Source organism: Musa acuminata, chromosome BXJ2-11, assembly GCF_036884655.1.
Source record: "Musa acuminata AAA Group cultivar baxijiao chromosome BXJ2-11, Cavendish_Baxijiao_AAA, whole genome shotgun sequence".
Lineage (NCBI taxonomy): Eukaryota > Viridiplantae > Streptophyta > Magnoliopsida > Zingiberales > Musaceae > Musa > Musa acuminata.
Genome location: NC_088348.1, coordinates 4318006 through 4329769, shown reverse-complemented (window position 1 = coordinate 4329769; position 11764 = coordinate 4318006). Strand labels below are relative to the sequence as shown.

Below are 11764 nucleotides of genomic sequence, written 5' to 3'. Positions count from 1 at the left end.
AATTAATATCTTTGCGGCAAGCTGCTAAAGTTAATTGGATCGAACTTTTATGATCCAAAGTCCGTTTGACTTCATCCGAACCCGCTAACTTCGTTTCAACTTTCGCGTTCATAGTGGATACGGATCTTCTCGGTGGTAGACCCCTGGTAAAGTCGGGTCGGGCTTAATTTTGCACGAATCCTTACCCGAATCCAAAAAGTATATACAAGACGATGCCGGCGCAAGGATTCGGCACCAGAGAGGCGAAAAGAACGGCGAACGACGAGCGAAACATCGGGAAGAAGAAGGTTGCGAAGGAATAGGGGGCGGGAGTTAACGAGCGAGCAAGGGCGTGAGGAAGTTGGGTGATCGGTCGATGCCCGGTGCCATGGCGGCTCCGCATCCCGCAGCCGCAATGGAGCTCCCGGTGGAGCCGCAGTCGCTCAAGAAGCTTAGTCTCAAGTCCCTCAAGCGCGCCCTCGACCTCTTCTCGCCGATCCACGGCCATTGCTCCCCTCCTGATCCCCAGAGGTTGGTGCCGCCTTTTAAACCCTAACCCTAAACCTAACCCTACCCCTCTCTTCGCTTCTCATTCAATTTTGTCCCTTCGCTAAATCTTCTCTTTTTGGCTTGACTTGTGTGTTCTCTTTCTGGTGTTTTTTCTTCTTTGCCCCTTCTCTTCGCAGCAAGCGGATTCGTATCAGCTACAAGGTTGGTGACATTATCTCGATTTCTGTTGTTTCTCACGACTTCTTTCTCGGTTTACCGAAAAGAAAAAGAATTTCATATGGATATGAAAGTTGCAATTGGGGGTCGTACCTTCGTTTTTTTCTTCTGCATGTTGCGACCTCTCTGTTCATGGTTTTCGTCCAGTTATTCTATTATAATGCAAACAAGGGGGAGGTTGCCATAGTTTGGTGATGCAAGGAAGGGGAAAAAAAAAGAGTCTTGCGAGAAGTTCTAACTTCGTGCATTTGCTTGATGACTTTGAATCTTGGAGGTGCAAGCTGAATATGGTTCAGTAACAAACTTGGCTGGTCAGCAAGCTGGTGAGCAAAACGTTATTGGTGAGCAGGGAAAAGGAGATCAAACTTCAACATCTATGGCATTGGCTCTCCCAGGTATGCCTTTAAATATATTTGTTTTCAGCTACAATATGTGCATTCCATCATCTGAATATCGTCTTATTCTATTTTCTCACTCAGCTCCTGTACTTCATAAAATGGAAATTGTTAATTTTTCAACGCTAAAAAGTTGTATAATTTGTATGCACATATTTGATGAATCAGATGCAAAACTGTAATGTATTTTAATATTCACCTGTTTATTGGTTTGAACATAATTTAATACTGACCATTGGGTCTACCAATTTGTAGTTTTTCTTGTTTATAGCTTCAGTATAATGTAACATTGACAACTGGATCAATCAACTTATCAACCTTTTTTAATCAGCAAAAACTAGAAACATGTGCTTCAGTGGGAATTATTTTATTGTTTTTCAAGAGAAAGCAGTTTGTGGAGATGGAGTTTGTCTGTTTTCTTTTAGTTGCATATTTCACTTAATGTTGATGTTGATACTCCTCGAAATTAGCAATCGAAATGATCACTGTCTAGTCCACTGCTGAGATGGGTCTAATTATTGACATGTTAACTATACATTTAAGTTATAAATGTTATTTTAACTGCAGTATCCTGCTCTAATTAATTTATAGTTGGAAAATTATACTCTTCTATTTCTCTGATTGTTGCATTTAACTTAGTAAATTCCTGTTGGGTTTTAAATGTTTATCTAAACTTTGGTTCTGTTGTAAGTCTTTACCATGCAATTAATTTGTAGAAAGAAATTTAGAATACCACTATACTAGAATATTTGTCTTAGCCTGCTTTTTGAATATCGTTTGATTTTTCTTGCAGGAAGTCAAGAAGCCAAGGCTTCTCAAAATGATGGGAACCAAAATGCAATTATTCCTGCACCTACCATGCTCCCAAAGGGACCGTATGTCTGCTGTTTTTACATGTCACCTTTGTGAATTGATTTCAGTTTCTGCAGATATTTCAGTGATTAGCTTAAGTACACCTGGTATATGTTTTCTCTTTCTACAGTGAGATTGGTCCTGCAAGCAGAAATACAGGGGCTGTAGTTTCAGTTACCGACAGGTGAGACTCTAATTCCTTTTATATGGTCTATCTTTATTTTATTTATATGATCATTTTTGTTTGTTTGGTTGCTATTATGTTTGCCTGTAATAATTTTCTATTGTTCTTGTTTTGGATATGATTTACAAGAATTTGCTTTTGTATCTTTAAACTTCTATAAATTAGTCACATATATATTCTTTTATATGCAATAGAGATGCAATGATGGTGCTTGCTAGATTACCTTTCACTTGCTTTTTCCATATGATGTGACTTGACATAAGTGGCACTCATAGGTCTAGTGAAGAATAACTCTCTTGTATGATTGCCGGCAGGCGGTAGTCATATGATGCTTAACAAGGCCTACATTACCAAAAAGAATTGGCAATGTGGCATTGCAGCCAATTAAATGAATCTTGTATCAGGCTTTTTCCTTCATCCAGCCAGGCACCATTGTGTCAATAATCAATTATCCAAAAATCGAATGCTGATTGGGTCTCCAACAAATGCCAAAATGAAAGAGCATGAGAGCATTCAGAGACTATGTGTTTAATGGAGTCAGTATACAAATTGCGGACAGGATAGGAATCAATTTTCCTGTGAAGACTAGATGCAGTTATTATGACATCACTAAACGTGCCATATTGAAGTGAACAATGCTCAATAACTTAACTACTGTAACAAAATAACCTGTACCTTTTGACTTGTTGAACTCGGCTGTTTAGATTAACCTTAATTTAAAATTTATCAAACAAGACCTCACATAAAGTATTCTTAAAGAGATCAACTTAATTGTATGGTTTTCTGTTAGCCGTGGTTGGAACTGAATGTCGGATTGAATTAGTCAATCTTATTGCATCTACTGGCTCATCATACTAGTTCAATCAGGACTACAAAACAGAAAGGACAGGTTGATGAATCTATGTTTAAAATGTCAAGGAAATACTTTTTTTCTAGTCTCATTAGGAACCTGAAAACGAAGCAGTAACTACCAGAGAGTCTCCCAAATTTTGAATATATCCCATCAGGGTTTTTTTTTTATCAAGATAGAAAAAAATGCACATTTGATTCAATCTCAGTATGACTCCGTTGAGGAGGCTCATTTAGGATCTAGGGCTCAATCTGGACAAATTGATTGAATCTTGGATCTTTTCTATATTAATCAATTTGTGGCATAATCCATACTCTTAGTCTTAGGCACACTAAGGTTAATTTTGCTCCCAGTAGATGTTATAGTTTGGATTTCGACATCCTATACTATGATTTTGCCTTGAATCTTCACAAATAGAAAGGTATTAATTGCCAATCCTTTGGATGCACATGTTTGACTCTGTTATCAGCGAGTGGGCTGCCTGCCTGCTAGCTTTAGTTCATATAATGCTACATTGAGTATTCAATAGGAGATCTTTTTTGGCTAAATTATGCAGTTTTAAGGATTACTGGCTCATGCAGGTTAAAACTTTCTGTCTCTCCTTTTCTGAGTGTGGTATAAATACTTTTGTGTGACTTTTTTGCTACTTGTACTGCCTGTTTGTTTCAGATATCAGTCTACATCTGCACTTATGGAAAGAATTCCAAGTAGGTGGCCTCGTCCCATATGGCATCCTCCTTGGAGGAATTATAGGGTATATTCTCTGTCTCCTATTTCTCATCTCTGTCCAATATGACCATCATCTGCTTGGTATCTTCCTAGAGACGAGCCTGTTTTACAGAACAAGTATGCTATCTGTATGGTTCGCTGCATCAGAATTCATAACTTGTTAGTTGATTTTATTTGACATCTCATTCGCTGTTGATCAAAATTGTTTGCCAATTGATTCAGGTTATCAGTGGCCACTTGGGATGGGTTCGATCCATTGCATTTGATCCAAGCAACACATGGTTCTGTACTGGTTCAGCAGACAGGACGATAAAGGTTCCCTCTATCTGTCATTCTTTTCAGCTGGCATTGTGAACGATATGTTATTATTAGCTTCTGTTGCCAAAGATGGTGGCCATGCAGAAGGTGTAGGCCCTTCTAAAATGATCAAATCCAAATTTTAAACCTAGTCCTATTTTACTTAGGTTAGCTTTCTGTGGAAATGGGATCAGATTGAATTAAATTTGTTTTTATCAGTTTTGGTAGTTCAAAGTAAGTTTGTGTTTTATCTGCCTGGAATAGAGCTTGAATTGTAGTCAAATCTGTCGAATAAGTGGCTTTGAGCTGGTTTTATGAATTACAACCTACTACAATTAGTTGTGTAGTCTGCTATTTATGGAGTTCACTTAGCTTCCGAGTGAACTTAGAGGACTTGTGGAAGAATCCTTTTTCTCTTAAGAATTCATATTCCAACAAAATCCTACCTATGAAGTCCTCTAGCATTCCAAATCCAAGTCCAAACTTCTGATTACATGATATATAAAAGAAGAATAAAGCATCAATATGGCTTGAGATCAGATTCTAGAGACTAGAATTATCTAGAATGACTAAAAATTAATTAGACGGATACATCAAAAAATACTCAGTAGTATAAAAGTACAATATGAACTCGGATTTTGACTCAAATAAGCCTAACCTAGACATTGACAAGAAGTCGAGAACCCTGTGCAACTTGTCTTATATCAAGATATGTACAATGTTGAACCTTTATGAATTCCACAAGACTCAGACATGGTTAACTCTGCAAGTGTTTTCTTGTACATATGCTTAAAGTACTCATGATAGCTGGAATATAATCTTCAACCTTTCAACTTCAATAATTTTTTTAAAATTTTAAAGGAAATGGGTATGTTTGTTAGTTTCTGCCTGGTTTTGTTGTGCATTTGGAATTTGTTGAGTGGTTGTTCGTCCTTCATGAATTAAATTATTCAAACTGTAAGCTACACTTGTTAAGATGAATTTTCCTTGAATTGCAAAAATGAGTTAGGATCAGTATGTTTATGTTACTGGATTTCTGCTAAAACTTGCCAACTTGAATGTGCCTTTGAGCACTTTCTTTGTAAATATTCTTTTTGGTTGCTGTTTTAGCATGATGTATACAGAAAGTTTATGAAGGTATAACATGATAAGAATGTATAATGGTATCCACCAAGTTGGCAAATAGGAGCATATATCTGTTTTGTTACTCTTCATGTATTTTTATTATTCTTGTCATTTTATTAATCATCACTCACTATGGTTGTCGAAAAGGAGTGAGCATCATTTTGTATATTATTAGCAGACTAGGTCCTTGAGATCTGATGTGTTTGCCTATTTTTTTTAAAGATATGGGATGTTGCATCTGGAAGATTGAAGCTAACACTGACAGGACATATTGAACAAATACGTGGTTAGTTGATTTGACAGATCTGTGGTTCCTCTTCTGTTCCCAATTTTCTTTTATAATGTTTCTGTAAGTTATGTAGTATTCATATAAATGCCCTTGAATGACTAGGACTTGCCGTCAGTCAAAGACACACTTATTTGTTCTCTGCTGGTGATGATAAACAAGTTAAATGTTGGGACCTTGAACAAAATAAGGTTCATATTCTGTAAACTTTTGTTATTTAAAGTTTTAACCATTTGGAACTCTCTAACATGCTAGTTGGACTTCTATCTTCTAAATCATCTCAAGGTTATTAGGTCTTATCATGGACATTTGAGTGGTGTATATTGCTTATCTCTTCACCCAACCATTGATGTTTTACTAACAGGTGGTCGAGATTCTGTTTGTCGGGTATGACACTCATTTTGTAGCATATGTTTATGTAAATTGTAAAGTTTACTTGATGTCCCTTGAAAAAATTGAAATTCAGTGACATCTTCTTGTTAGATTGGTTTAATCTAACTATATTTTTTATTTGTCTTGTTTTTGACCTAGGTCTGGGACATTCGTACAAAGGCAATGGTTATGGCTCTCTCCGGCCATGAGAACACTGTTTGTTCAGTTTTTGCTCGACCAACGGTATGAAAATCTACTTTTACTCTGGAAGACATGACAACGGACAGAATTTGTGAACCATGTTTGTTATTGAAGATATTTGCTCATGCAGTCTTACCCTAGAGACAATCTAGTATCATAACATTGTGCAGTTTTGCTTTGCGAGTCTTAGAAGGTTTGCTAAGTGAGAAACCTTGTCTAGTATTATGTCATTGTGCAGTTTTGCTTAGTGAGTCTTAGAAAGAAGTTTTGCTTAGTGAGAAACCTTTTTACCATTTTCTGTTTTCTTTTTTTTTTAGTGCCATTGCACACCTCGACCTAAGTTGCTTGAAGTTGTATAGAAAATTATTTCCTCTTCTCAAGTGTGGATTTTGCAATTTATTTGTAATCTGGTAATGTGACTCTATCTGATAATAAGCTCATGTCTTTCAATGAGTCTATGCAAGGTTCGCCGTACCGTACCGTACCGGCGTTTCGACTTGGGCTCGGTACCGGTACGGTACGGTATACCGCTCGGTACACCCAGGTGTACCGAGCGGTACACTCACGCGTACCGAGCACTGTACAGTGCTACAGTGCTACTGTACACTGCTACAGTGTCGGTACGGTACGGAGTGATCCGCGTACCGCTGGCCTATCGGTACACTGCTACTGTACACTGTTTGAATCTAATTTTCAAATTTTGAATCCTCATATGGAAAAGTAAGGCTGAGATGGAGACAAATGAACATAGTATCAATTAATTTAGATATTTGATCTGTTGGAAATTATACTTGCTGGATTTGCAAGACCAAATTGATTTAAACTTTGAGGAGCATGAGGAAATTATAACTATTTATTATACTTAAACTGGGGTAGTCCTAACTAACCAAACTTATGGTTTGACAGGGATGCAATTCATATTTGTAGCATTTGGGCTATAGTTATATTGTTCATTGAATGTTTTGGATGCAGTGTGTTTGATTACAACAGATGCTATTTTGCTTGGTTCATGATACATGGGAAGTCAGGATTAGTTGGGTTGTTATTTTGGATTGTAGTACATACATATTGAGCCATTTACTTTGATTTCTAAAATATTTTTTAATCTTGATAAGTAAAAACAACAAGACAAGAGCAATGGTAGTAGAAAATCTGAAAGCTATTAATTCACTGATTTTTTTTTCTTTTCTTGTTTTGAGCATTTCTTAATGGATTCTGGTGTGGGAATATGGATTTTATTTTGTCATAATTATACCAGTAAAAGTAAATGGCATTGAATGAGACTCGATTCACAATTACAGCCATTTTTATTAGTACCAATGTGAATCAGGATGAGAATCCTGGATTGCAATTCTAAGGCGGGTAGATGGATTCAAGTTCCTATGATTTGGTCTCTTGTCAGTGGTAATTAGAGGTGTAATGTGGCCATGCTGGGTGAGTTGGGCGCCTGCCATGGTGTGCACAAGTTATTGGGCTTGCTAGCGTGACTTAGATATTGTTCTTGATTGAGTTGGCATGACTTAGAATTGCTGGTAAGTGGCTTAGCGTAGTCAATGCCTTGCGCTGTTGTCTTAAGTTGCCCAACTATCTTTTCTTTTTTAAACTTGGGATATATTTTGGAAATACATTTTGTTTTAAATTATGTAATGTACATATAAAATATGTGCTTTTACTAGTCAGAGCTATTAAAATTGGGGAAGTTCATTTTCCACGGCAATAGTTAATTTTAGTTGATTCCCATCTATATACACACTCTTAGTGTCATGCTGGTGACAGTTTGAACGATCTAGTTGGTTCAATCGTCACATTTATCTTGTTTTACAAATCTTTAGATGGCTCAGATCTAGTTGTTTCATTCATCACTCTGGGACATCTTTGGATTCAGCATCCTGATGTATAGTTAGCAGAAGTGGATGCAAAGATTGGCTAGAATTGAACTCAGTACCAAAGTTATATTTTTATATTCAGAAACTTCTGATTTTATGTTCTGGTCCAACTTACTTTCAGTGCCCCATTAGCAAGGTTTTTTGATTCTGTTTGAGTATTTTTCATGGTTCTGCTGCATATGCTAATATTCAAGGAGAAATACAGACAGTTCTGAATCTCTTAACCATTGTTTCACATTATACTGCCTGGCCATCTTTTCTCACATTACTACAGCAGCAACTTGTTTCTTTCCTTTTTGCAGGATCCACAAGTGGTAACTGGCTCCCATGACAGTACTATTAAGTTTTGGGATCTTGTAGCTGGTAATGTTCTGCTTTCGATATCCATAAGTTTGCTATTGTTCTTCAAATAAATGAAGAGACATTTCATTTGCAGGAAAGACAATGGCAACACTTACCCATCATAAGAAATCTGTTCGGGCTATGGCATTGCATCCAAAAGAGTATTTCTTCATAACCCATGGCTTGGTAACGATGTCTTATTCTTTATTATCAAATTGTCCATGGAGCTATTTAATTTCTGTTCTTGTAGGAGAGCATTTGCATCTGCATCAGCAGACAATATAAAGAAGTTTAACCTTCCAAAAGGAGAATTTCTTCACAACATGTTGTGAGTATTTGTTCTTACATAATTTTAAATGGAAGTCTATAAGCGCATCATGGTTGGAAAGAAAGTCACCAATCAATTTATGTGCTATTTTTGTTATGAGCTGTGCTTTCACTTGCAGATGACCATGAGCACATGTCAAGTTTCATTTATCTGTTACCATGTATTCTTCTCTTGTTGTTCTGATCTTGATGCAAGAGTATTGCTCTTTGGTATTTACTTGTATTTTTATTTTAGACATCTGGGTCGAGTAAAATATGCTTTCTACGTTTTCGTGTTGGTCGCTCAAAAATGACTTAAATTCAGAGATTTCACAATTTGGAAAACCTTTTTATTTTATATGCATAAAGTTCAAGACAAAAATATGTTGAATACTTTGATACATTATTGTAGCTTTAAATATTTAATTCTACACGCTTGTAGTTAAAATTTTGAGGATAACAAAAAAAGAAACGGAGGATAAGAAGATGCATATGAATAGACTTGATATCTAATGTAAGCTTTGGAGGCATACCTCAGAATTATCTAGTTGAGCTGAGTTGAGGCACATTTTCGTGTAGTTTGTCAATCTATGGATTGGAACAGTGAAGCAATTATGTAAATTTGAAATATTATGAAGTAGACAGCTTGATCATAATAGAATTGTTTCAAAGATTTGAAAGCATATGAATTGTTCCTATGGATAAAGTTGAATTCATAGGGTTTTTCGTCCTTAGTAGATATGATTGATCATCTTACTGGTGATGCATACCCTTGAAAATTGCATTATGTTTTGAGGTTGCAGTTTTCAATTGGTAAATATGGTAGATTGTGTATTTTGTATCTAAGTCTACTGAGTAAGTTTGTGAGTACTCAGTGAATCGTTGTGGAGTAGTGGAGTTATAGTGTTGTTTTCTTCATTGTCCTTAGTTCGACATATTTCACTTTATCATGGACAATGGTTCTGATAATCCTTTAGAATCACATGAGCATTCATTGAACTTACATTTCAAAGGACATGGGGGAGGAAGACAATCTGGTGGTCGAATGAATAACCAGATTATAAGCTAACACATGATTTTTAATTGGCTTGATGTTAGTTATTGGAGAATCGCAAGTTCCAACTGACAGTCGCAGTATTATGAATTTGCTTCAGAGCTTGTGGATTATTCACTACTCCCGTATTTTCATCACAGAATGATCGAGGGCAATTTGTGGCTTGATATGAGTAGTTCAGTTTGTCTTGCAATTGTAATTGTGGATTGTTTGCGTAGATTTCACTCTTTGTAAAATTGTCAATAATAATATTGTGAAACAGACTCTGAAATGCTTCTTGTGATATTTTGTTGTCCAGGTTGCAGCAGAAAACAATAATAAACTCAATGGCAGTTAACGAAGATGGTGTATTGGCCACTGCTGGTATGTTGTAAACCAACTTGTGGTATCAGTGATCGCATGCCATCGGAGAGCATAATGTTTCATATTTACATTAGTTGTGCATCATAATATTCTGCTTCTACATGGTCGAAAAATCCTCATGTAGCCAATTATTGGGAGTGACAATGTGCAAGTTTTGTGAAGGTGACAATGGAAGCCTTTGGTTTTGGGATTGGAAGAGCGGGTACAACTTCCAGCAAGCCCAGACAATTGTCCAGCCTGGTTAGTGTTATCCAGTACTTTCATTTGTGTATCCTTGTTTATCTCTCTGGCTATGCCTGACGGTATGTTGATTTTCCCGAATTCCTTTTTGTAATTTTATACAATTTTTTTTCAGGGTCCCTGGACAGCGAAGCATGCATCTATGCTCTTTCGTATGATATAAGCGGCTCAAGACTTGTTACTTGTGAAGCAGACAAAACTATCAAGATGTGGAAAGAAGATCCAAGTGCGACTCCGGAAACCCATCCGCTAAACTTCAAGCCACCAAAAGAATTCCGCAGATACTAATTTCGGCTAAGATGGTTTTCAGATATTCTTTAGAATGTCCTGGCACTTCTGAATATGTTTTCAGGGATTCGGAACAGGCAAAACAAGTTTAAGCGGTTAGACACTGTTCAAGATCTTTTATCAGCTATATTCGACATCTTTTTTATTGTTTTGACAAGTTCCATGCTGGTAGGATTCCTGTATACATATAGATACAGAAGTGATTCCTGTATACGTTTAGACAGGGAAGCTAACTATTATGCTCATTGGTTAGCTACGTTTAGACAGAGCATTAGTTAAACAACTGAGATAATCTAGTTTTTCTTCTTATTTAGAAAAAAAAAGTCTTTTTATGCATAAGAAAATTGAGTATTTTTATATGTTTTGATAAACTTTTGTGTCGATAATGATAATTATTATTTGCATGCCAATATGTAAGATCGAAAGTCATTAGATTTGAAAGAAAGTTTACCCTGACGATGAAGGCCCTTAAATCGTATAGGATTGTACAGAGCAATGTAATATACGAGATGCTAAAAAAAGGAATGTCTTATGGATTAATCTAACAAAGTCAACGTACCCTTAATTAGAAAGGACAATGGCGACAACTACTGAGATTTGGCCTCGAGATTCTAAGCTGGCTCTGACACTGTAATTTATATAACTGATCTTAATGCAATAAGAAATGAAGATATGGGTAAATGCTCAAATGGAGATGCAGTTCAAGAGCACCTTTCAAAGTCCATCACAATGTGTGAGAGGACAAAGGCAGCAGGCAATGCTTTTGCCTATCAAATATTAGTAGTAAACGTTGGCTGTGGCCTATCCAACACAAACATCTTAACTAACACTGTTGCATTAGAAATCGGTGTGCCAATAAATCTTTTTTTTTTAGTGTTTATTTGTTTGACTCAATCAAGAATGGTCATTTTCAAGTTGCTGAGCAAATATTTAAATGTGGGGAAGTTGGCTGAGTGACATGCAACCCATTGGATGGTGAAGCAGCAGTGTGTGTCTAAATGATTTTGACTTTGCAGGCAAAAGGTGGGGTATTTGATGTGTCACAACCATTGATCATCATATCATATCATGGCTTGGGATTCAAGCTTCCTTTTGTCTTATTGAGGCAAAATAGTCTCTGTATCACATGGGATTTAATCATGATTGTGAATGCCATTGGGACCAAATGTTCCTTGAAAGAGTTGTTGTGCTATCTAAATAAATAATTAATCATGCATGGTTGATTGGCAACACTACCATCATGTCACTTGATTGGATCAGAATGTTATGGTGCAACCTTATAAACTATG

General features: G+C 36.5%; 1 protein-coding gene across 1 annotated transcript; it reads left to right on the top strand.

Annotated features, from left to right (window-relative positions):
* The first annotated feature begins 227 nt into the window (after window positions 1–227).
* Window positions 228–10720, top strand: LOC103970474 (protein pleiotropic regulatory locus 1). Its single transcript, XM_009384259.3, has 17 exons — window positions 228–510; window positions 666–690; window positions 980–1100; window positions 1894–1975; window positions 2083–2136; window positions 3656–3740; window positions 3938–4030; window positions 5360–5423; window positions 5529–5614; window positions 5709–5810; window positions 5955–6038; window positions 8185–8245; window positions 8319–8385; window positions 8475–8552; window positions 9883–9947; window positions 10110–10187; window positions 10303–10720. Exons 1-17 carry the CDS (start codon window positions 356–358, stop codon window positions 10473–10475), a joined length of 1473 nt encoding a protein of 490 aa, XP_009382534.1. The 5' UTR covers window positions 228–355; the 3' UTR covers window positions 10476–10720.
* The last annotated feature ends 1044 nt before the right edge of the window (window positions 10721–11764 follow it).

Excerpts from the sequence above, each read along its gene's own strand:
- LOC103970474 (XM_009384259.3), top strand. The coding sequence starts at position 356 with ATGCCCGGTGCCATGGCGGCTCCGCATCCCGCAGCCGCAATGGAGCTC. Across the intron at positions 4,031-5,359 it reads CAGCAGACAGGACGATAAAG|ATATGGGATGTTGCATCTGG; the intron begins GTTCCCTCTATC and ends TTTTTTTTAAAG. Across the intron at positions 8,386-8,474 it reads ATGGCATTGCATCCAAAAGA|GAGAGCATTTGCATCTGCAT; the intron begins GTATTTCTTCAT and ends CTGTTCTTGTAG.